The sequence below is a fragment of the Citrus sinensis genome, chromosome 4, assembly GCF_022201045.2.
Source record: "Citrus sinensis cultivar Valencia sweet orange chromosome 4, DVS_A1.0, whole genome shotgun sequence".
Lineage (NCBI taxonomy): Eukaryota > Viridiplantae > Streptophyta > Magnoliopsida > Sapindales > Rutaceae > Citrus > Citrus sinensis.
The window spans coordinates 2,796,934-2,821,254 of record NC_068559.1 but is presented as its reverse complement, the minus strand read 5'-3'; the positions used below and the strand labels follow the sequence as shown (position 1 = coordinate 2,821,254).

The 24,321-nt window shown below is 37.1% G+C and overlaps 4 protein-coding genes across 9 annotated transcripts; 1 reads left to right on the top strand and 3 right to left on the bottom strand.

Annotated features, from left to right (window-relative positions):
* Window positions 1-774: 774 nt before the first annotated feature.
* LOC102610103 (elongator complex protein 1) lies at window positions 775-6,730 on the bottom strand. 3 transcript variants are annotated; one of them, XM_006486004.4, is made up of 6 exons: window positions 6,572-6,730; window positions 6,026-6,359; window positions 2,536-5,599; window positions 1,504-1,608; window positions 1,088-1,406; window positions 775-862 (listed from the first exon to the last, which is right to left on the bottom strand). In XM_006486004.4, exons 1-5 carry the CDS (start codon window positions 6,728-6,730, stop codon window positions 1,091-1,093), a joined length of 3,978 nt encoding a protein of 1,325 aa, XP_006486067.1. In that variant the 3' UTR covers window positions 775-862; window positions 1,088-1,090. The 3 variants fall into 3 exon arrangements, with proteins under 3 accessions (XP_006486067.1, XP_006486068.1, XP_024956658.1); XM_006486005.4 differs by having other exon boundaries at window positions 1,504-1,602; XM_025100890.2 differs by lacking the exon at window positions 6,572-6,730 and having other exon boundaries at window positions 6,030-6,176.
* Window positions 6,731-7,345: 615 nt separating this feature from the next.
* Window positions 7,346-8,249, bottom strand: LOC102606801 (BTB/POZ domain-containing protein At3g56230-like; the record flags this gene model as incomplete). Its single annotated transcript, XM_052439332.1, has 2 exons — window positions 7,346-7,816; window positions 8,091-8,249. Coding segments are annotated over 2 exons (630 nt in total), but the record flags the coding sequence as incomplete, so codon positions are not given.
* Window positions 8,250-9,932: 1,683 nt separating this feature from the next.
* LOC102610806 (uncharacterized) lies at window positions 9,933-20,464 on the bottom strand. 3 transcript variants are annotated; one of them, XM_006486007.4, is made up of 11 exons: window positions 20,201-20,464; window positions 19,407-19,503; window positions 18,008-18,916; window positions 17,793-17,917; window positions 17,217-17,381; window positions 16,145-17,108; window positions 14,964-15,479; window positions 14,533-14,852; window positions 13,876-13,974; window positions 13,658-13,783; window positions 9,933-12,135 (listed from the first exon to the last, which is right to left on the bottom strand). In XM_006486007.4, exons 1-11 carry the CDS (start codon window positions 20,306-20,308, stop codon window positions 10,351-10,353), a joined length of 5,214 nt encoding a protein of 1,737 aa, XP_006486070.1. In that variant the 5' UTR covers window positions 20,309-20,464; the 3' UTR covers window positions 9,933-10,350. The 3 variants fall into 3 exon arrangements, with proteins under 3 accessions (XP_006486070.1, XP_006486071.1, XP_015388160.1); XM_006486008.4 differs by having other exon boundaries at window positions 17,217-17,378; XM_015532674.3 differs by lacking the exon at window positions 13,876-13,974.
* An 868-nt stretch (window positions 20,465-21,332) lies between these two features.
* LOC102611313 (THO complex subunit 4B-like) lies at window positions 21,333-24,296 on the top strand. Of its 2 annotated transcripts, none has more exons than XM_006486009.4 (5): window positions 21,333-21,738; window positions 22,213-22,362; window positions 22,737-22,820; window positions 22,906-23,090; window positions 23,602-24,296. In XM_006486009.4, the coding sequence occupies exons 1-5, from the start codon at window positions 21,562-21,564 to the stop codon at window positions 23,777-23,779; spliced, it is 774 nt and encodes a 257-aa protein (XP_006486072.1). In that variant the 5' UTR covers window positions 21,333-21,561; the 3' UTR covers window positions 23,780-24,296. The 2 variants fall into 2 exon arrangements, with proteins under 2 accessions (XP_006486072.1, XP_006486073.1); XM_006486010.4 differs by having other exon boundaries at window positions 21,351-21,738; window positions 22,752-22,820.
* Window positions 24,297-24,321: the final 25 nt, after the last annotated feature.

The following is a 24,321-nucleotide window of genomic DNA, read 5'->3' as shown; positions in this document are numbered from 1 at the left end:
TCAATTCTAAGTTTTTTCCCGAGTCTTTAGCTGACTCTTACTAGTAACCAGGAAGTAACTATAATGCAATATGACACATGAACCAAACTCCATATCTGAAATTCTTTAGCGGACAAGTTGAATGACCAATTGGATGCTGAGCGCTAAAGAAAACAATCGAATCCATATCTCGGTAAGGATTTAGTAAATCAGTGAGGAGCTTAATGTAAAGATCAAATTTGTGACTTTTTGAGTCTGGAGCTCCCCGGTAGAGCATTTGACTGCAGGTCAAGAGGTCACCGGTTTAACCCGGCTGGGACTTTAATTAAATTTGTGACTTCTTTTATTATATATATTTTTTTGGTCTAATCTTACGATATCATTAATATGTGAAGTTTGTGGTTACTACTTTTCATGAAATTATACATTTGATACTAAACATTTTTCGGTACGTTATGTGGTTTTCATGAAGGTAAAAAGAGTAATAAAAACTGAATTTCGACTAATTTTTTACATTCTAAATAAACATGAAGATGAAGATCAAGGATTGGAGAGAATGACCGTCTATAATATCGTGTGATTACCTATGAAAGGCATAAAAACGGCACACATTTGCTGCTTAGGCTTTCAAAGACACTGCAATTTTTCAATTTCCAACACAAATGAAAAATTGTGTGCCCACATGTGCTAAAAGAAGTAATCTCAAAACCTTTGTAAGCGAATTTCTTGTTCCAACTAAGCTACATATAAATCAAGCAGCCAATACAAAATCTAATAAATGATATTTTTTTAAAAAAAATTCGAGTTTCAATCTGCTGCTCTGACAGGATCACTCCATGCATCTCGCCATTCAAACAATATCTTCAATCAACAAGAGTCATCACTGCAATGCAAGCAACAGTAACAACAGTGAATTATGTTCTCAATTAAAAACAATTTTGAACAGGTCCAAACCTATCTTTATACAATATGCACAGATGAAAAAGTGGCTTCATACTCTTGACACAAACCAAAACCGAGAACTCACACTACGATCATCAAGAGAGAACAATGGTTTCTTTCAAAACTGACCGTGATTTACATTCAGTAAAGGATTACTCAAACTTACCTCTCAAGGAGAAAGAAATACTTTAGATCGCCAAGAAAAGGCCTCTGAATTTTGGGATTCCAATTTTACTATTTGCACGTAACGCTCCATATTATGTGCATGCTCATTTATGATATCAATAGACATTGTATCTTCAGCTAGTTTGATTGCAGCCATTTGAGACAGCTGAAAAGTCTCTCCTGTGTCTTGCAGCTTCCTTGCAGTATCCACCTCACCAAGCATCACAAGGAAAACCACCAATGATTTAAGCTCTTGCTTTGCTCCAACGGTTAGAGACATGCCCTTCAAATGATCCACCAGAGCCATCTCTTCCCCAGGGCTACAACACCAGTGAACAATTTTACCCTTTAGATTGTGAATGAAATAGTAAAAAACAAGGAAAATTGGACACCGAATGCCTGAATCACCAAAAATACCTGCCAGGACGAATCTTCCCTCTATTTCTCTGGCGCTTCGATTCTCTTGCCTTACTAGCTGCAGTTGACTTGGTGGAAGCAGCAGAACTCTTCCTTGTACTGCTCCTGGAACAATAAAACCACTTGAAGCAACTCAGATTGATACAAAACAAACATTTGAAAAGTGAAAAACTGAAAGGGGATATTTATCATTTGGCAATTTGTCCGGATAGGGCAGTGGAAGACAATTATTTTGAAAGGAAGCCAAAAAGATCTAGATATGGTGGGGCTGTGGTGCGTATTGGAGAGGGAGGAAGAGTAATGGAAATGGCTCCATAAAACACCAGGGAAAAATGGTTCTGAGCAAAAACGAGAAAACGTGGGCACATACACACAACATATTTAGGGCATTCAATTGCATTACAGCTATGTGAGAAGCGTGATAACAGGGTACAAGGAGAAGGGTTGGCATTGGGTGTACAGAGGAGTAGTGTCTAAGCAAATTAGGCTGCAAGAAAGATGAAGGAGAAATCCCCATGACCTATAAAAAATGCTCAAACATGGATTGATATATAGAAACATAAAAGTAAGGATGCGGTTTAAGCAGCTCAACCTGATTGAGAAACAGATGACCGGGATTAGACTAAATAAATAGCTACAACATATCCAGAATAGAATGTTCTTCAATAAAGTTCAAGTCATCATTCACCAAGATATTATTGAAAATATGAATCAGATAAGGAGTTGCAGGTATAAGGACTGATGCAAATAACAGAAAATTTAATGTGTGATGAACGAGGATAATAGCACTATATCACCACTTCTATGATTCCATTAATTATAGAAATCACCACTTATTACTTTATACTCCTGTTATGATATTTATTGTCATGAAAATGCAACAACAGCCTTATTATAGAACCCTAATGTTTGATAATAGTAGATTGACAATATCAAATGCAACTTTCCTAAGAGAGGAAAATCAAGAGATCTAGTAAAGCAAGATGTAACTATGGAAGCTAATGAAAAGAAATAGAGGTGTAATTGACATACCCAGTGGTGTACACACTCATTCCACTGAAAGTACTGCTTGTTTCTGAAACAGTATCATCATCGAGATCATTCATTGACCGATCCTCTGACTGAAGCTTAGCCGCAAGTAGCAATCTTCTTTGTCTAACAGCTAAATAGCGAGTCAAGTACTTCCCTACTTTCTCCAAACCTTCCTTGTATTCACCAATTAGGCTGCTTGCACATTCCAAAGATGCATGCTTCACTTTTGTGATTAAATCTTCTCTCCTGTGCATGAAAGCAACCCTCAAAGCCTCCTCCCAGTCCCTTGCATCAATTAACAAACTTATACCATTGGTAACATCCCCACAATAATCCAGAGCAATTTTGGCAGCTTCCCCTGGTTTACCAAGGGCTTGGAGTTCTTCACAGAGCTCCTGAGCCAGTTTCATAACTTCATCTTTTCCCAATTTAAGAAGTCCAGCAACTGTCAGCACCCCACTCCAATTACCAGAAGCACGGTACGCCTTCATAGCCTTTTCCAAACTGGAACAACAAAAATAGGTAGTAGCAGCATCTTCAAAGCATTTTTCATCACTAAGATGATCTGCCCAAGCCTCAAGGACCTGCTCCATCTTGGCAGGATCAGTTATCAGTTTAAGTCCAAGTGGAAAAAGTTGAGGATATTTCTTCATGAGGTTCAAACAATCTGCAGAGTAGGAATCACCCATGGAAACAATGTGTTTGAGAGCATTCTCAAACCTCTGCAGCCTAAGGTCTATTGTATAGCGCATCAAGAGAGGTGGCATACTTTCCAATTCTTGAAGGTAAGGCAGAAACTCCTTTGGGTCCTGTTGGGAGTTCAATGCCACAATAGCAGCAAGGTTCAAATCATAAAGCCCTAAAGCTGCTTCATAAACAGCCTCTGAATCTGCTAGCCACAAGAGATGCTTCAGTGCTTCTTCAGCAGAAGGGTAAGACATTCTCCTTGGGTCATCAGAACCCAATAATTCAGTTTCACGGATAACTTTTATCCTCTCCAACGCTTCTTCAAGAGCTGGGGGATCACTACGAGCTAGAGTAGTCAAGATGCAAAGTTCCCTGGAAGGACTTTCTGGTACCTTCTCCTCAAGAGCCTTTCTTATGGCCAGCAGGACTGAGGATACCTTGTTACATTCAGAAGCCTTGAAATCTTTGGCCGGCAAATCTTTAAACTCCTCGCAGCAAGGTAGAGAGAGAAATTGAAATTTCTTATATAGAGTTTCTGTTATATTTTCATTATTTATTGCACAAACAAACTCAGTTATGTAGCTCAAATTGTTAACCTGCCTAACAAACTCCGAAGCTGATTGGAGAAATGCTTGCCAGCCACAATGATCAACAATAACATTAAAATTGATCCTATGCCGCCTTACCATTACTAGAGCATCTCTGAAACGACCTTGGATCAAAGCATTGACAATTGAGGTCAGAACCAATTTTCTTGGGTACATGCATTCTAGGTTTCCACGGTTCGTTTGTAATATGACTGCAGCTTCATCTCCATGGAGGACACCAATAACTTTGGCTCCTCTTTCCCAAATATTTATGTAGCTTATGTTTTCTTCTTTCCTTCTATTACCAACATGGGTGAAGTTCTCGTACTTCAATGCTAATTCTCCATGCAATATATCACTAATGTCAACAATAAAGAGCAAATTCTGTTTAGTTGCAAGAATCAAATGAGACATCGCCTGGCCAGCTGACTTAGAGTAGAAAGAGAAACTGCTGCAGTTGTTGCATACTATTTTTCCACTAACATGCAACCTACCACCATCATCAAGTCCAAAAAGTAAAGGCTTCAATGGCCCATTGGTACCAACTGAAACAACACTCATCCAAGGGCAAGATAATGGAAAACTTGCATCATCATGTGTCAAAGCACCTCCAGTCAGTCCCACCCTTGACATGTACTCGGAGATTTTTCCACCATCAAACTGAAGAAACGCTGAATATGTTTTAGCATTATTAGGAGCAATAGCAATTACCAACCCTTCCAGAGGAATTTGAGTGGAAACTTTTGCGTGCCATCCTGCACACGTCAATAAACCTTGGACATGATCCTCAGAGCATGCAAGCTCAATCTCCTGTGCATAAAAACCAAGCAGCCCATCCTCATTTAATGTGGCTCCTCGAAAGTAATTGCTATGACGGGGCCCATGATGAGAAACAGAAAGAAGTAGATGTGAGCCTAACCATATTAGATGTATAACTGATCCAAATGCAGTTTCAGAAATACAAGCTTCAACAACAAATTCTGTGCCTTCTAGATCTTCCAACATATCGGGTGCAGGAAGGTCCACGACACACAAACATCCATCTGATAAAATTGCAGCCAAACAATTCTTAGAACTTTTGCTATAGAAAGCCATCTCCGTGACAGCAGTTGGAAATTTCAGGCTAAATAAATACATAGGAGGTGGCATTAATGATAAAGAAAGGGGGGTCACTAGAATCTTGGAGCCATCAATGACTAAAGCAGTTGAGTTCTCCATAACAGCTGTAGTCCAGATGAAGTCGTATGTTGTAATTTGCCCATCAAGAGTCCAACATATCAACTGCAGCGGCTTTGTGGGATGCCACATGAACCTTATGCCATCCCGCCGCAAGTATCTAATTTCATATTTCAAGTACCAATGGTTGTTGCTGAAAAAACAGATCTTAACAGAATCATACTCTTCAAATCTGACAACAGCTGCAAGAAGATCTGACATACAATTCCACTTCAAAAGTTCTACTGTTGAATCGATTTGTTCATTTATGTCAAAGGAACTCCTTTCTAACCCATTCCTCTCATAGAAGACTATAGAGGGACACTTGTTCTCTGATTTTCTATCATAAACAGCAGCAATGTTTGCTCCACTGGGCATCCATTCCAAAACTGCCCCCATGAATGCCTTTAATTCTGAAGAAGCTTGCAATGTTCCAGAATCTCGTTCCCAAACCTTAAGTCTCTTATGCAATTTGGAAGAATTGCAGAACTCACTTAGTGTGGCAAAGTATTTGCCATCACCGCGCCAAGAAATGGGACTCTTGAAAGAAAATGAGGAAGATAATTCTGGTTCATCTGAAAGGAAAACAAAGTTCAATAAACAAAATTTCAAAATACACTCAAAGTGAAAAAGAAAAAGAAAAAATACACACACACAGAGATATATATAGATATATAGATAAATGCATATATCCTATCGCCATCAACAACAGATTCTAAACCATCTGGTACATGATATGCAGACATTTAATTACACCTCCAATCCCTCAAACGGCCGATATGAACTAGGCAAACAGATATTTCAGCTAAAGAAATTTTCTTGTTAGGACCCAATTGGGCCCCAAATGTCTATATTCGTGCCATGCATCACACACAACAGAATGTGTGCACCCTCCGGTGAGCGTGTAAGAAATTACTTATCTTCACTGGCAAGCAATTAAGGCGAACAAAAAATTTTTGCAAAAGAATCTGTGAAGAACGGAAATAGGTTTAGGTCCTTACGTACGTCAAAACCTTCGGCAAGCTCCTCCAGTGGATTTTCATACAATAAATCCCAATCATGAGTCATCACTAAAATCTGACCAAAACCAGTTGTTACACCCAGCAGATCTCCATCTGGACTAGGGGAGACGCACCTGACACCACCCTCAACCCTACCAACAACTTCTGTTGCATTACCATCCACACTATGCAGCAGTAGAAGCCCACTAGAAGTTCCCACTATCAACGCTTCTTTCTCCATGAGATAATCAAAAGCAGTAATGGAGTCCCCAGGCTCCAAATCGATGTGCTCAATTTCAGCAGATATTGCAGTCTTGATCGATGCCCTCTCATTCTGGCACAAGCATTAGGTTCCATTATTAGTCACAATTTTTTTATGCATATAATCTAACAAACTGCTTATTCAAAAAGCACTTGAAATAAGTTTTCAAATTTCCAAAATAACACTGCAAACTGTTTCCTTCTTAATAGACCAAACAAACGCAGAATAAATGAATTAAGCTTGTCGATAACGAAACACGGGACCAAGAGAGAGCTTGAGCTTACTTGGAAAGAAGAAATTTCAGCAGAGTAAATGTTATTAGCAGAAGAAGCGAAGAACAGACGGTTTTGCTCGATATCGAGAGCCGAGAACAGTAAAATTTCGTCCTTCGATTGTAGCTCGAGATTCAGAGGAACTTCTGCGCACAGTTTTAGATTGTTCATCTTTTAATTCTCGAAAATTAATTTTAAAAAATAAAAATAATAATGGTAAGGGTTTTGAGGGTTTTAGGCCTTAATAGAGGAGGCTTTGTAAACTGTGAGCGGAAGAAGAAAAAGCGTACTTGAAAGTTACTAACCTATATAGACTGTAGCTTATTTTTTCCATCATGGGAGGCGCACGTTAGATGAGCACGTGTGTTTTTGCTATTGCGCGCTGCAGACTATTGGCCTATTTTATACTCTAACCCGTACACTTTTGGAAGTCCAATATGACCCATTATTGAGTTTGGCTTAATAACATTTAGCCCCCTCTCTCTTTGGCTGAACGGGACGAGCCAACTCTCGAATAGCAATAGATTAATATATACTACACCCCTCACGGAAAATTTGTGTTTTATACCCATCAAATACAGTACTCGACGTTTTCACTTTTTTTTTTTTTTTTGGTTGAAAATCAATTTAATTTTTAAATTTATAAGGTATGATTTAACTCAATCTGGCATCACATTAGTACAAAAAATAAAAAAATTTACTTCATAGATCAAGCCTTTTTTTTTTTAATTTTTATTTGTGAAAAGAGTCAAGAAAACACAAATCCTCAATTTTTCTCCCAATTTATCAAACTCCAGTGACTCCTCTGAATTTGGCATACATACAAAATGCCCTTGTCATGTTCATACACATCTTCCTACACCGGAGAGCAAACTCTTGATATTCACTAGAGAAAACTATCTCCTCCATGTTTTGGAAAATACAGTTCAATGCAGCCTCCGACAATCCTCTATGTCTACAACGAAATGCTAACTCCAAAACCTGAAGAGCATTTGATGGGGTCAACGACAAAAGGATATGGCGCGCGCAAAACTCCCACAGGTACAGGATTTCATAGGAATAAGCCAGAGAGAATAGTGTATGTATATGTTTCTCCATCTTCTCCCAAGGCAAGCTCCCAGTGTAAAGAAAATCTAGAAGAGGCTCAAGCTCTTCGTGTCTCAAACCGAGTTCCACAGTCTCACTCTCACATGGCACAGCCTCGCATAGCCTAGCCTTGCGTTCATTCGGCTGGTCCAAGATATTTGATCTTGCGGCCTACATAACACATAATAGCGATATCATTTAAAAAATACATATAGATTTAACACAATTTGTAAATATACGTACAAGTTTGGGAATTTGAAGAGAAAAAAAAGTGTCATTCTCTCCTGCTGGCGTCGTTAAAATTGATGATTGCAAAGTCTAGATTTCCACTGGGATACAGAAATCCATAATGTGGTCTTATAATCATGTTAAGTGTATATATGCCGTGAATATTTGAAAATCAAACCATGAAACTTGAATTAACAAACTAGATTAAAAACGACACCTGGAAAATTGTATCTAGAGCAAGTGAAGCAATTGAGGAAATCGCCGCCGCCTGTCTTTGTGGTGGCGAACAGGACCCATCGTCGCGGTGATTGCTGGCGGCTTGGCGTGGTGAGTCGGTCGATGACGATGGCGTGTGTCTAGGGACGCAATCAGGATTTTAATCGAGCTGGAGCATATTTAAAATCAAACATGAGTCGAATGCGCAATTGCTCATATGGTAAGTCCTCATTTGGGAAATTGTGTTGTGGGCCCCACAAACTCCGAATGGGAGCTTGCCACATGCACAATCGTGCTCTTTATAGAGTGTGTCTACATGCATCTAATTAAAACGCTATTTAAAATATAATACATTTCTAAAAATTTAGATGATAATATATAACATTACAGTTATAATATTCATTGATAATAAATTTACTTATTATAATTGTTCTCAGTGAAAACTCCTCAATGAGATTTTATGAGTTGAAAATAATGCATTATCAATATAAGCAAAAATATATTTTTCAATATATAAGACTAGGTTGTTACTTAATTTGCTCTTAAAATCTATTAATAATAACAAAAATATTTATATATTGCAACTCACAGAACAAACATGAATGCATGGTAAAATTCTAGATTTTAAAACTAGACAAAAGATTAATCAGAAAATTAAAAATTAGAATTAGATAGACTTACAACTTATGATTCAATATCGAAAGACCAACTATTTGATTTTGCTTGAATAGAAAACAAAAAGATTAAAGATTGGTCCATTAACCATTATACTAACATTTTGTTATAATTTTTTTATTTTAATATTTGTTCTTGTGTCTTTAATCGATTTTATGAAATGTTAATAACTAATTAAATTATTTATAATTAGAAATTTAAACTAGGGACGATATGAAATATTTTAAAATTATTAGAGTTCATTTTAAATTTTACAATTCAGCCGGGGCATTGTTCATAAATAACAAATAAAATACAATTTTTTAGTATAATTATAAAAAAAAAATTAAAAGCCAGCAGGGGCCTGTGCCCCAGTTCGTCCCATGCTGGCTCCGTCCATGCGTGCGTCGATGGGATTGGTGGGCGTTTGAGCGTGCGTCCATGGGTTGGCCGTGGACGATAAACAATAGGTTTGTAAGTACAACGTTGTACTTTAGTTGCCTTTTATACGTATTTCTATTTTCTTCTGCCCCATACATTTTTTTTTGTAATCCAATTTGACCCAGGAAGTTTGACTTTGTGACGTTTAGGCCCCCCTCTTTTGATGCGTTAGTAGTTATTTCATAAACCACTTACCGATGCTGCCCTCTAATCACCAGCTGCAGCATCGGTGGCAGTGACTGCCAAATTTCAAGGTCTCGAGTTCAAGCAAGCAAGTGCCTCTTTGACATTGTAGTTAATTGGTTATTTATTAAATTGAATTCAAATCCAAATAACAAATCAAATTATATATTAATAAATAGATATAATAAATATGGAAATTAATAAATAATATCTAAAGAATTAGATAAATAAAAAACTTTAAGAATACTTTACAATATTTGATTGATGACAATTCTGTATATTCCGTTTACTATAGAAGTTCCCAAAGAATTCATTAGAGGAATGTTTCCAATAAAAATAGTTTGTTCCTGCATGTCCCCTCGGCTTTTCCAAATTAATCATGCGGATACATATAATTCAGAAGAATACGTGAATGATTAATATACAGCATCTCTTTCTTTTAGCAAGGGTTCTACCAATTGATTTGTGGAAACATATCAGTGACAAAAGAAACAAAGAAGGCGATACCTGTTCTTTCCTTCATAACATCAGTGACAACAATAGAGGTTTATGTAGAGAAGGGACATATAAAATCACAATCTCTGTATTCATTTCAACTATATGACCAGTACAGGAGACCTGGGTCATTACAAGTACTCAAAATAATTGTGTAAAAGGAGTAGCTGTCATCTGGTATCATCCTAAGTAGGACAAAATAGAAACAACAGCAAAAACAAAAGAACCAACCTAAAGGGAAAAAGAAATGAATGAGCTTCACCTAAGACGGTCACCTATTTGATGGATGCTAAAACCTAATTGACTATATTCCTATGCTTTGTATCTCTCCTATACATTCACAACAACAAAACTTATCAATCTGGTGTCACATCATGCTGTCATCAATTTAATCTGAGGCCTCTTCAATAGGAATCAGCAAATCTAAGTTTTCCTCCACAGAATGTTGTTTCTGCCAAATATCTAAGACTAAATTTTAAGAAAAGTCTTCAATCGAGTTCTATGCCCTTCTCTCTTGCTGCTTTGACAATAGTGTTCGAGTCCCCTTTAGTTTTAGACAGATCGTAATAGCATTTCCATAACTTGATGGAGAATGGATACACAGATAAGGCTCTCTTGAAAAACCTCTCAGAAATTTCTTCAATGCTTGATATATTGCCTAAAATACCTGCAGTTTCTACCCATACATATTCTGGAGCTACTGGGACAGCATGAAAAATTGCACTCACCAAGGATGAGCTTGCCCAGAACAGAACACTTTCCGGAACAGCATCTGTAATGTTGGGATTGTGGTCTTTGTTTAGCAGCTTGAAGACAGAAAATGCCAACTGGTAGTTGGATGGCACAATCTCCATGATGCCTTCGACAAAATCAACTAGATCCTTTAGTTTACTAAAATTTCGGGGTAAGAGAGATGGGCCATAGCATACTTCAAGAACCAAATTCACCAGAGAAAAATCAGATGAAACCGGACTCAGCAGGTTCTCAATTAGCTGCTGCAATCTGGGCCTCTCAATGTTGTTAATGAATTGTCTAGGCAATAGTTTTAGGTAAGGGAGAGACCGGGCTCTATCCAAGTAACTATTCAAAAGCTTCAGCTGCCAGCCGATAGGTGCACCTTCCTTTGGTTCTGACTCATTGATAAGCAAAAACATGGCATGCTCTCTCACACAATGCTTAAAATGCTCAGAAGCTGCAGCTTTCAATGCCGCGTCAATGGCTAAGCGGGCCTCATTACAATCATTCTGCAATAGCCTGTGCAGAGAAAGGTTAAGATATCCAAACATCACATCCATCTGATTCCTGTTAGAAACTGAAAACTCTGGATCTGATGTTGAAGTTGATTCAGGAGAGCTGTGTGACATATCAGCCACTAAAGGGTCTGATATCTCAACTTGATCATACTGAACTTTCCAAACAGAATGAAACCAACGGTCCATGAGTTCTGCTGCAAAATCATGCCTGCCATTTTGAAGGGCATACTCCACATATTGATTCCAGATACATTGAATTCCAGGGACTCCTTTGGGCCACTTAATAAGGGCTTCCTCAAAACCAACAGAACTCAAATCGCCAAAATCATGTTTCTGCAAGCGTGCTTTCATCAAAACAAGTTCTAGGCATGAAGGGTATGACTTTATGTATTTTTCCAACAAGTTCATACTGCATTCTAGCCCATTAAGAACTGCCATACACCTGATATGGTTAACTGCAAAACAATGTGCTGATCTGAGATTGGTCTCCTTCTCAAGTGATTCACCATTACTGTACAGTTCAACAGAATTTACTGCCATTTCTATCAGCTTTATAGCCCTCTGCTTCTCATCATCTTCTAATTGAACAGGAGGCCAATCAATTGCAAAGAGTTCTTTCTCACATTCAAGCAATTGTAATACAGCATCAGGCAGTTTCCTGTAAATAACCAAGTACACACAACATACCCAGAATATAAGTTTGTCAGAAATTGTTAGGCATGTGAGGATATCAGAGAGAAACAAGGAATGACGGTCATTAGAACCGGTTGCCGGAATGAGAAGTCTGGAAATTCTCTGGATGGCCTTCTCAGTATTTCCAGACATGCAAAAACACTGCAGCATCTGCAAAAATAGGTCTAAGATGCATGCACTAGCATGCATTTCATCTCCATCAGAAGCAGAAGCACAGCGGCAAAGCACAGAAAGTGCAGCATCATATGCATCCAACCGATGATTAAGTGGAGTCCTACTGTTGATGTACATCAGCCAAAGTGCATAAGATCCTTCATTGTGTTTCACCTGGAGACCAAGAGAAGTGTTTCCATACAAAAAATTGAACGACTCCTAATTTTGAAAAGGAAACAAATGCTGAAGGGCCACAATTAAAAAACCCCATAGACTAGGATAATTATGTACATTGGAATTATTACATGTCAGGTATAGTGTCAGCAATGCGAACTACATTAGCTTGATGTTTACAAGTTATCTGGTAATTTGTTTAATAAAAGAGCGGCTGCTGATTCTAAACCATTCACACAAAGATGGATACTAAAAGCCATTTCAAAATTTCCCTGTTTTCCAAAGTCAGATCTAGATGTATCTCTCTCCTCAAACCTTAGATTATTTTACTATTATTACTATTTATATGGAAAAAATTATATTTTTCACCAGTATTAGAGAGCCAAGTGTAGAAAGAAAGCTATTGAACACCATTTTAGATTCCCTCCTTCCAAGTTCAAGCAATTTATCTTCTCCCGGGATTCTATATCTGGCCAAAGCTTTTCTAATTTCTAAACAGAAAAATGAAGTCTTAAGACTTCTATTTTCTTTCTCCGCCCTTCAGGATCCACTCGGCATCACGTTATTACACACTCTATACTGAACTGAAACAGTGTTAGTAATTTGATGGCTTTGGGTTCCCATGGACTATTTTTGTTGAGCAACTAGATAGCTACTACATATGGTAATGCAATCGGTTTTCCTAGTGTGTTTATTCGTAAAATAGTGTACCAAGATTGACAAAAAAGGATAGCAAGAAACTTTCAATAGAAAAATTCCATAAATAATTGTCACAACGGCATCACGCAAAGTTTTTCTTTTCCTTTTCGTTATTTCTTTGAGAAATTACTAGCTAGACTTGGTTGTGCAATTCAATTATGGCAAAAACTAAGCATAGGAGCATTTCAGTTGGTGGCACCTACAAATTCACCTTAATAATTACATTGTATCACTAAACTTTTTGCAAGTAATATGTAGACAGCAAGTTCAGTCACCAACAACTACTGTAGTGAATCTCTTTCTCATCACACCTCAAACTAAATCTAATCATAAATGTTATTTGGTTGCTTAAGTATGAGGATGATTGACAAACGGTGCAAAGTGTATCAAGAAGACAGACCTCACAACAACCTGTTTGGATTATAACCAAAATTAGAAGTTTGCAAGACTTAAAATTTAATATCATATTTTTAAAATCTGTTCAATCTGGTTTGACTATCAGGAACACCAAAGAATTGTCAAACTGAAAAAATAATGTACGCATAAGCCACCATGAGGAAACTAACATGCAATTATTAACTATAACTAGCTTGAAAACATAGAGCTGAGCTAAGGAAAATTAGGGAAATTGCTAAAGATGTCTGTTATGCCTCCATATAGAACAACATTCCACATTATGACCATCCCAAAAAAGAAAGTGGCGACTTGAAATCCTGAGTAACCACAAAATCAACTGCAGCTATAGACAGTCACTGACATGCAGAATGTGACTTACTTTCATAACATCAGCCCTCAAAACGTTGGAATTCATAGAATAACGTACCGAGTAAGAGAACATGTCATCCTTCCCAACTGAATTTGTATTGCTATAGAAAATAAGCAGATAAGTGATCCAAAGAATTTCAGATGTTGGATCAGCCTCGAGCGCACGCGAAAGCAAAGAGAGAGCCTGCAAAACTCAATAATTTGAGGAAAACAAACTAAAAAACAATAAACATGATCAGGATACTGCATGTAAAAAATGTTAGCAGATGAAATTACCTTTTTCATACCCTCAAGTTTGTTAGCATCTTGATTCAGTATAAGAAGAGCCATTTCCACACATTGTTCATTACTAAGCTCAACTTGTTTAAGTTTGTTCTAGGTAAATATCATGCACAGAGAAAACCATAAATAAGAGTTTGGATCAAACAACTCAAGAAAACAGCTCTCCTCCACAAATTTCAAAAGGAATACATGCGCAAGCAAAAAGACTCGAAATAAATATATGCTGAAACCAATAGCTAAAAAGAAGTTGGCATAAACAAGTCTTTTTTTTTTTTTTTCCTTATTAATAGTTTAGAGTTTGTTAGTATATGCTTCTGAGGGGAGCGGGAGTTAGGAGAAAGGATGAGCGAAAGAATTATACCATTAAAAAGGTTTGCTGAAGAGCACCCAAACCAATATATAGATAAATAAACATATAAAAATCGGAATTTTCTAGAGCTCTCATTTTCGTTTAAAAGTAAATAAATAAAACAGACAAACACACACACCATGCTTACTTGCATGGTCTACTCCCTAATTAGAAGATCAAAATAAATAATATGTTGATAATAAACTAGTTAGTCATGCCTCAAGGTACTTAATGCTATGGCAGATGAAATGCACCAAAAATATAACGTTTGCAATAAAAAAGAAGAGATATCATAAACAAACCAGCACGCCATTTCTACTCCGAAAAAATGATGACTGTCTATTCCAACTCCCAATGCATTCAATACGACCATCACCGATAAGCGATAAATCTGCGGGTAAATCCTTCGGATAAATACTTGATATAGCTAAGGAAATACTTAAACACTTTTGCCAGCACAGTCCATGTCTCCTAGCTACAACAGATTGGTATTGATATGAATCAGCTTTCAGGATATCTAAGCCAACTATATATGTTGGGGGAGTCAAAATATCGTGACCCTTGGAAAGTTTTGTCCCAACATTACAATGTTCTTGAGGAATTGTTGATCCAATCTGACAACCTGCACAAGCATTATGTTAAGAATGCCACCACAAAAAAAAAAAAAAAAAAAGGCACAGAGAGAGAGAGGAAAGAAAAGCGCAAGAGAAGATAACAGAATATGTTAAAATACCAGCACTATCAGAATCGTCATGCAGATTCTTATTTCTGTCAGCAAAGTACTTAACATGTTGCCAAGGACATTCGTCATTGTTGCATTTTCCTCGAAGCTCATACATACAGAGTGGCCAAAGTGGGTCGATTGCAAGATTGCAGGTGTATGAGCCCATTTCTTTCCCTACATAACCCTTAACAATATCTGGCTTCGAGTTAGCTATCAAATAGCAAGCCTGAGTTTTATCAGAATTGACACAAGCAACCCCTTCAATTTCAAAGTTACGTCCATGATTGTGTTGATTTCCACTCTGGTTTGACAAAGCAATGCATAATTCACTTTTCAGATGACCAAATGCACCCCTCAAAATTGGTGGTGATAATAATACAGATGTTGAATGGTTCATTCTGGTGGGAAATTTGTTTCCCTTAGAATGGTAAGTAGAGTGAAATTCTAATAGACCCTTTTCAACAAGGCACTTATCCTGGATCTGGAAAGGAGCCTCTTGGATTCTTCTTTCAGGCTTATCAGTGCCTAAACCAGGAAAAAAAAATATTAAACATCTTCAAATTGAAAGATAAAAAAAAAATTAAAACAAAAATAAATGGTCTTGAAAAATAAAAAGGTACAATGTTAAATGTATTTAAGTCAACAGTAGCTAGTCGATCCTTATAGTTCACAACAATAAAAAAAATAAAAAACAAAAACTGAATTCTATTCACAAGTCTGAAAAGGAATTTCTGTAAATTATATTATTTTGTGTTGATTAATTGGAGATCTAGTAGTCTGCTACATTAAATTCATGATAATGAACACCAGCTACTATGATGCAAATTATTAGCCGCGGAAACTTTAGATCATTACTAAATGTCAGAGCTATGTTGCACATGACCAATCCAATGCATACAATGAGCACGAAAGCAATTAAGGTGGAGAAAGCACAACTATTATGTTTACAGGAACCAACAAATGAATCATTGACAATGATCATGATAGACTAGCAAATATTTTAACCAGATGACAGCAGCACGATGAATGGAAATATTTTCAAGTAAAAGCTGCAGGATGACACACTTGCTAAATAACAACACCAGAAGGATGAGAAGTTAAGCAACAAGAATAGCAGCAACCAGACACGAAAGAGTATTCTATAGACCAAATTACTCCCTCAAAACAATGTCCTACTCTGACAAAATTACCTCCAATATCATGCTGCTGGCTTTGTTCCCCTGAAGATGGGACACTGCCATTACTCATCTGCATTTTGTCACTTCCAATGTCATTGTCAGCCCTTTGTTCAACTGAAGGCTCGACATTGAAACATGAACCACTATCCTTCGAAAAAGTTCTCATTCCTAACCGTGCAAACAGTTCCGACCTTAGTGTTGCTTCCAGAAGCAAAGGATCTTGAGAGCTAACAGCAGATAATTTGTTGTTGTGCCTGTAATCAGTGCTAATTTGCCTCCCTTCAGCAATTTGATCCTTCTGTTGGTATTCAAAGTTCAGTTGAACAGACTCGAGGTCCAATTGGCATGCCTCTTCATCTTCATCTGCCGAAACCATTAACTCATTGGACTGAGGGCTTATTCTATTCAGAGCATTTTTGCTTTTTCGAGGCAACAGCTCTGATGTACTAGCATCTGGCTCACTGCAAGGTTCAGACCCCAAATTTTGTCCATTTTCATGCTCATGAGAAAAATTCTGCAGATCACCATTGATACATTGCATGCTTGAATCATACCCTCCTTGATTATAACCAACATAACCAGACTGCATCTGATGAGTTGATGTGGGTGCTAAATGCATATTTCCAGATACGTGTTTTGATAAATCAAATTCATTCCCCAGAGTTTCATGTTGTCCGGATGACCACAGTAAGTTGGAATCGTCCATTACAAAAGAACGAAACCGGGCTGAACACAGTTCTCTTTGACGATAAAGTTTAGTGCAACTAGCATTAGCCTCAATCAGAGCTCTCTGCGCTTTCCGATAAGCTTTGAGAGCTTTTCTTTCTTCAATTTCACAAATCCTCCGGTGTTCTTGTGCTTCCTCCAGCTCCTTGTCCAGCAATTCCTCCATGTCAAGTAGTGATTGTATGTCCACATTGCTATTTCTCGAAACATTTCCATTGCCTGAAAAATTCCCTAAGCTGGCAGTATTCACCTGCAACAAATTTTATACATGCTTCGGATTAAAATAGACCCATAATAATATATACAAACAGACAGACATTCTAGAGCTCTGGCCTGCATCTAAACTCTGGAAATATACCTGATGAACGTTATTGAAGGAGGGCCCATCTATCTTATCACCAGATATGGCTTTCGTGTACTCACTGTTTTCCATTACATTCTGTTCTCTTGTAGCATTGCTTAAGAAAGAACTAGGATGACATCCAGCAGCTGTGCTTGCAGGATCTGATTCTATTCGTTCCTGCTAAGTAACAGAATATTAATAATTAAACACAAAGATCAAGCAATTCTGATACATTCAATTGTTTAGAAAATGACACTTGTCAGACTATTTGAACTTTCATTAAAATCCCAGAAAGATGGCTTCATTTTTCTACTTGCAGCCCTGTAACAGAACCTTACAGTTGCCATCCAATTTGTACTACTACTATGCTGGATAATGCCAAGCACAAATGAAGCAAGCCTAACATACAAACCGAGGCTGCAAAATGTAGCTGAAAATGAACATAGAAGAAGTGTAGTGAAAATGATGTGTGTGATAAGATCTCAGTGGGCTGGACAGCAAATGTAATAAGCCCAAACATACCAAAAGAGAATTAAAAAAAAATGCAACTTTAAAACCTTAACTACTGTACATCTTAACACATTAGCTTACAGCATTCTTTGGAAAATTACTGGACGTCATATTTGCTAGTTGTGAAGTGTTGTGTAAAACAGGACCACTATTCACTTGCCTACTATCCCTGTCAGATTGATTACAGCTAGTATTGGGATTGGCAACTGCCAAAAAGAAAAAAACAACAAACATTTTGTTAGGAATCTCAAATGCAGTCTAAATTTGGATTTTAAAACAACAAACAAATAGCTTACCATCCTTCACCACGCTAAGTACATTTTCTGGTGGAACATGAACCTGCTTACCATTCTGCTTGTCCCATTTTACAATTTCAGACTCAATTCTGCTTCTGGGAATGTCTTTCTGGCTTCGATCAACCTTATTTCCATCCTGCAAACTACTTCTCTCTGGTGTTGGCTCTTTCACTGGCACGGTAGATTTTGTAGCAGGTATATCCTGCCGTCCATCTGTAGTTAGCCGATGAGAATAAGATCCACTGACTTTTAAGCGTTTCTTGTCTGGTTCTTTTTGGTCCAGCCGTCCTAAATGATAATTCTCACATGAATCTATAACCAAATCTTTATTCTGCTGGGCAGCTTTAAGCTTAAGTTCACTTTCCCGAAGTGCTATCTGCTGCCGCAAGTCCTGAAGTTTACTGTTTCTAAGACCCACCTGGTCACCACACTCTAGGCTTCCTAATTTTTTTTTAATACTAAAATTTCTCACCTGAGATCGTTGGTCGACTGATGGGGGCCTAGAAACCCAGGAATTTGCTCCCCCATGATTTCGAGTCGTTGTCAATGTTTGACTTGGAGATAATTTTTTGGGAATTGCTTTGCTTACATTTCTGGCAGTTTGTTGTAAATTTTTCACTTTTACTGCCGATGAAGTAGGTGGTCGTCCGCTGCCATCCACCCTAGTTGTATTGGATTTATTTTCAAATGCTGTTTTATGCCTGTGATCTTCAGTGTCACTGCCACTGTCATCATCTGAGAAGCTTATCACAAGGTTATCATTCTTCCCTGAAGAGGGAAACCATCCAGGAGTATTAGATTTAAATGTCACTCGATTCTGCTCAAAACTCTTAAGGCTGTTTGATTGAGTGGTATTTCGGGGCTGAATATCAACAGTGCACGAAAGATTATTGCCTGATGCATTCTTCACTGTAAAGTAGACAGAAATCCATCAATTGAAACTTCTAGGAGAAACAAAATGTTGATATGAAGCTAATAAAGAAAGTAGAAGAAAAATATTATGGCGTGGTCCACATCAACCCCATTATTACTAGGCAATTGACTACATGTCTAGATCTTGATGTCAGAGGAAAAGCGAATTTGCAAAGCAGAAGATAGGACTGCAAATAGAGAGCATGCCAAAGTATGCTTCCATGTATGGAAGAGCAAAAAACTGATTAACTCCATTTAAGGTAACGACACTCTTACCACTTTAGCACATATGTACACACATCGCTCATGCTATATACACGACTACAAGAAAAATGCAACTGACATATTTGCTTGAAGATTGAACTGGAAATAGAAGCCATACTAGCACTTTATATAAGAGATACAAACACTAATTGTAAAAAGAGTATTTTACGAGCACAGATAAATAAAAATTCCAAAGTCTTGTGAGCTAGTTTCTGTGGCTCACCCATTTGAGTGCCTTGGGAGTATTTACTTGCTGGAACAGTCACAGCAGGATGGCCAACAGCAGCAGTGGCATGTGCAGAACAGCTACCAGGATTTTCCTATGAGACAGAAATTACTTATTTAGAAACTAAATCAAAAATATTTAACAATATTTTTCTTATGAGAAAAATAAGGTAGGAAAATAATTAAAAAAATTCCATAAACAGTATGAATATAGACTTTACAACAACAGAATAATTAATACTAAAACTGAATCTTGCATGCTAAATCTGGTTTTAAACTAGCAACGCGAATTCAGAAGATAAAAAAAAAAATCAAGTTGAAAACACAACTGTATAAGCATCTAATGGTACACACACAACAAAGGAAATCCCATATCATGAAATACAACTGACAATAAAAAAAACATACTAATGCTATATAGAAATTCAAAATCACATGACAACATTTTAAGCCCTGAATTTCTCTTCATCAAATAAATGAGAGATTCAAGAACAATTCTGATCCTAGGTCAGAGATTCCGAAAGAGAGTACATATTAACTGATAATTAGCTAACCACAACTAACATCCATGTTCATGAAATCATTACAACACAGAAAAAAGAGATTGAATCGAGCTAGTTCCTATCATTTCCCGTATTTTCTCAGCAACATAAACAGCAACCAAGATAATTTAAAAAAAAAACTAATAAAGATAAACAGTACACACATCACAAAACGGTGTTGTTTAAGATTAAGCTAAAAAAAGATGACAAAATGCAAATCATTTAGGTTTGTGGATGAAGAGCACAATACTTCGTCGTCTGAAGAGGAGACTTCGCCTTCTTCTCTATTCTTGTTTGTTAATTCTTGGTTGGGTATTTGATTCGCTGAACCGGCCTCATTATTATTCATCGTCTTCATTTTGTTTGTTTTGTTTATTGACTTTTTTACTGTTTGTTTTGTTTCTCTCTCTCTGTAGAAAATTGTTTTTTTTTTTTTTTTAATAATATTCGTTCTCTCTCTGTCAAGAAAAACGAAACGTTTTGAGTTACTCCCAGAATTTTCAACGATAAAGAGAGAGGTCCCCAAAAAACGAACTTCAGCGGCACTACTCGCTGTCGCTGCTCAACAATAAAAGTACGATTATGCCCTTGGTTCGCTCGTGAAATTAAGGATCGTGTCCAGATATTTCTTCTCTCGTGCTGACGCCCGCCACCTCGACAAGAATGTACCTCACGCGCTAACCTAATGTTTAACAGGCCACTTTTTGCCTTGAATATCTCTCCATACGCCATTAATTATTATTATTATTATTATTATTATTATTATAATGAGAGCTGATCACCTGCATGACTGTATGTGTCAAGCTCTTATTAAAAATTATGGACTCTACAACTCAATCTTTCTGAATCGGACCTTAATAAATATGCAGTTACTTACCATAAGATGTATTAATGCATACACCTAATCATACTTCTACTATTATAAATGTTAAATACAACTCAAACTTTCTCACTGTTAATATTCACTCAACAAATTTTATCAATTAAACGAACTGACAAATTTTATTTTCACTCAACAAATTTTATCAATTAAACGAACTGACACTCATATAATTATAATATGTATATAATTATATATTTATACTCTGAGTGACTCTTTGATTTAATGTATTTATATTTATTAATATAAAGTATAATTGTGTGCACATTTAAAGAATCTAACAATACATTGTATTTCAATGTACCGATTTTTCTCTTAGTACGTACCTCAAGAGGGTATCAATCAATGAATATAAAAGTTTTTTTTTTTTTTGGATAAAGAAAATAATCAGTAAAATAAATTAAAAACAAAAAGCAAACGGTGGAAAAAATCATCGTGAGCTGCAAGCAACCAATGGACAGGAACACGACAAAATTGAGAAACAAACAAAGGTCGAGGTGCGGGCTCATCACAGACACGGCATGCAACACCAAACCAAACGATTCCACGTGTCGAAATTCAGTACGTCAGAGCAATTTCCCATAATATACTACTATTCATTTTCGTCCCCACCCTCACTCTCGCACTAGTCACTGCTGAACACCGCTAGCTCTCTTATAAAACCTCTATAAACTCTCACAAAAATCTCACCGTGAAAATCTCTCTCTCTCTCCCCTTTCTGCTTACCGAAAATGTCCAACCCTCTGGACATGACTCTGGACGAGATCATCCGCAATAAGAAGAGATCTCCAGGACAAAACAGTCATTTCCGTGGCAACAACACGGGCTCGGGTGGTACTGGCCCCCAGCGTCGGGCACCGCCAAACCGCGACCGGACAGGAACGGCACCGTATCGACCGGTGAAACAAGTGAGGCACCTGTTTTCATTTTTTTAACTCTTCTTATTAGTTGCATTTTAGTTATTATTTTGTTTTTTTTGAAATATTATTGCTTGTTTGTTTTAGTGACTGAAGAGTGAAGTTGTAGCCTGAAAGTAAAAGAGAAAAACGGAAATTGCTTTTTGCTAACCAAACATGGTCTTAAGGCTTACATTCAATTATCATTCCAAGTTTTAGCTGTTGCAGTTTATTTTAATTTTCTTCTGATTTTATTTTTTACAGAAAAAAATTAAAAGTTTCAAAAAAAAAAATAATAAAAGAACAAAAAGGAAAAAGATGGAAAAAGCTATCTGTGCCAAAAACGGCATTAGGTTCCTTTTTTTTTCCCTTTTTTGGAAGTTTCCGTATAACAAAGACTGTGTGTACTCTTTTAGCCTTTATATCGCTCATAAATATACTATTATTTTTATTTAAAATATATTGTTATTACTATCTATTATTCAGAATGCAATGAAGGCGCCAGTGCAAGTGAGCACAGAAGTTATAAAGACGCAGCCGAGTAAGATGGCAGCACGCGGAGGGATTAGCACCTATGGCGGGACAAGACTTTACATATCAAACTTGCATTATGGTGTTTCTGATGAGGACATTGAGGTGCCTTAGCTTCATTTTATAACTAGTATTGTTACTGCCATTTGCATGCGTTTCTCAATACTAGCTTAATTAGAAGCTCTTACTTATATGCATGTTCACATTCTGCTTTATTTGTGATTGCTTTTGAAATATTAAAAGCAAGTTTATTCGGAAGCTTTTAAAATAGTGTATTGCAAAATCTCAACAAGTCGGCTTTTAGAAAAAACAGGTTGGTTGTGTTCACTTTTTAGACATTGCATCATATATTTTATAAATTCCACTTTGTGCATTTGGATTCTCTCCACTCTCAATTGATCATAACATTTTGTGAGCCAGAGCAATACCAAGATTGCATGCAGTAGTGACAAGATTGTTAGTAACAAATATGTTACTAGCTTATTTGTTTGCAGATGCTGTTCTCCAGTGTTGGTGAGTTGAAAACCCACGCGATCCATTATGACAGAAGTGGAAGATCAAAGGTTATCTTATAGGTTTAGGATTTGGTTCGAGTTCTTTTGGATGAAATATTTTGGTCTTGCATTTGGCTTGAACAATTGTTTTCAGGGAACTGCGGAAGTTTCGTATTTTCGCCAGGTAGATGCTCATGCAGCTATGAAAAGATTCAACAATGCCCATCTTGATGGGAAGCCATTGAAGATCGAGTTTGTGGGTGTGCAGTTGGTTGCTCCTGGTCCTGTGCCTCCAATTAAAAATAGCATTGTGGGAAGTCCGAATGTTCTCTTTACAAGGTTCGAATTTTAATGTGTTTTTCTCTGTCCCTCTCATATTTTGAGCGTGCAGCCAGTGTATTCATTTTTTCTTGCTTCGTTCAATGATGAAAGCAGTTTCAACCCCTTTATATATACTCAGTACTAAATCTACATGATCTGCCTATATTAGCATGCCTGGTTGCCGACACATGAATACATGTTGGTTCAAAATTTGAAGTCTGGGATAGTGTAGCCATTTTGATTGGTAAGATGCTTAATTAGGATTCATAATGCAATATTTCTTATTGACTAACAGAAGCAATAAAGCTTGAAACTATATGTTAAAAGGAACTCGATCTACCTGTAGTGATTCCTCTCGGTTTTCCTGGTACTCCACAAGCAGTTGCTGTTTAATTTTTCTTAGAGAAGGAAGTAAAATGCAGGAGTTGCATATAATAATTTCATTACACTGCATTGTAAATAGGCTTATTATGTGCTATCTCTTGTATCATTCAGCATTAACTACAGTTTCCATTACTGTAATTGACAGTGGTGCAAGCAGAGTTGGTGCTGGGGAAAGGCTTCGTGGTGATGCTTTTAGTGCTGGTGGTGGTCGTGGATTAGCTAGTGGTGGAGGGAACGGGAACCACCATGAGAAGAAGCTAGCGGCAGAAGATCTTGATGCTGACCTCGGCCAATACCTCTTAGAAGCCAGGCGTAAAAAATGATGTCACCTGTTCTTGCTTATCGAACCAGCAATTAGTGTCATATTAAGCTACGAGTAAGCATACTGAAATAGGATACTATTAAGAACTATGAGACACTGAAGATTCCACGAACACGGTGCCGTCTGCCTTGGGAGACAATTGTTTAGCACCTTTCTTTTGACCAATTTATTATTTGTCTTGTCAGTCAATTAATTTAGAGAGTCAACTCTGACCTGGATGAATTGGTCTTTGTCTCTAGCATGCTTTAAGCTAAGTCGAATAGGTGGGTTTCAACTTTCAGCTCAAGTTAATACGAATATTTTGCTAAATTGTTATGTGCATGAAAATAGTAATCAGTCGTCAGTTACTGCACAAATGCAGTTCAGTTCAGATTCTGAATGCCATGGGTAGTAATCCGAAGCAGGAAAAATAAGGCGGGGGCCAGAGAGAGAGAGAGAGAGAGAGAGAGAATTACTTTTGTACATCTCATATATAACTAGAAAAAAAAAAATTGAATCTGTTGTTTTGTTTTCGTTTATATGGCCAGTAATATGAGGTATGTA

Coding starts and splice junctions, on each gene's coding strand:
- LOC102610806 (XM_006486007.4), bottom strand. CDS start 20,308: ATGAAGACGATGAATAATAATGAGGCCGGTTCAGCGAATCAAATACCC. Junction 18,917..19,406: donor CTCCCAAGGCACTCAAATGG/GTGAGCCACAGA, acceptor TCTACTTTACAG/TGAAGAATGCATCAGGCAAT. Junction 17,109..17,216: donor CCTTCAATAACGTTCATCAG/GTATATTTCCAG, acceptor AATTTGTTGCAG/GTGAATACTGCCAGCTTAGG.
- LOC102610103 (XM_006486004.4), bottom strand. CDS start 6,730: ATGAACAATCTAAAACTGTGCGCAGAAGTTCCTCTGAATCTCGAGCTA. Junction 6,360..6,571: donor CTGAAATTTCTTCTTTCCAA/GTAAGCTCAAGC, acceptor TGCTTGTGCCAG/AATGAGAGGGCATCGATCAA. Junction 1,609..2,535: donor ATGAGTGTGTACACCACTGG/GTATGTCAATTA, acceptor TTATTGTTCCAG/GAGCAGTACAAGGAAGAGTT.
- LOC102611313 (XM_006486009.4), top strand. CDS start 21,562: ATGTCCAACCCTCTGGACATGACTCTGGACGAGATCATCCGCAATAAG. Junction 21,739..22,212: donor CGTATCGACCGGTGAAACAA/GTGAGGCACCTG, acceptor TCTATTATTCAG/AATGCAATGAAGGCGCCAGT. Junction 22,821..22,905: donor ACAGAAGTGGAAGATCAAAG/GTTATCTTATAG, acceptor AATTGTTTTCAG/GGAACTGCGGAAGTTTCGTA.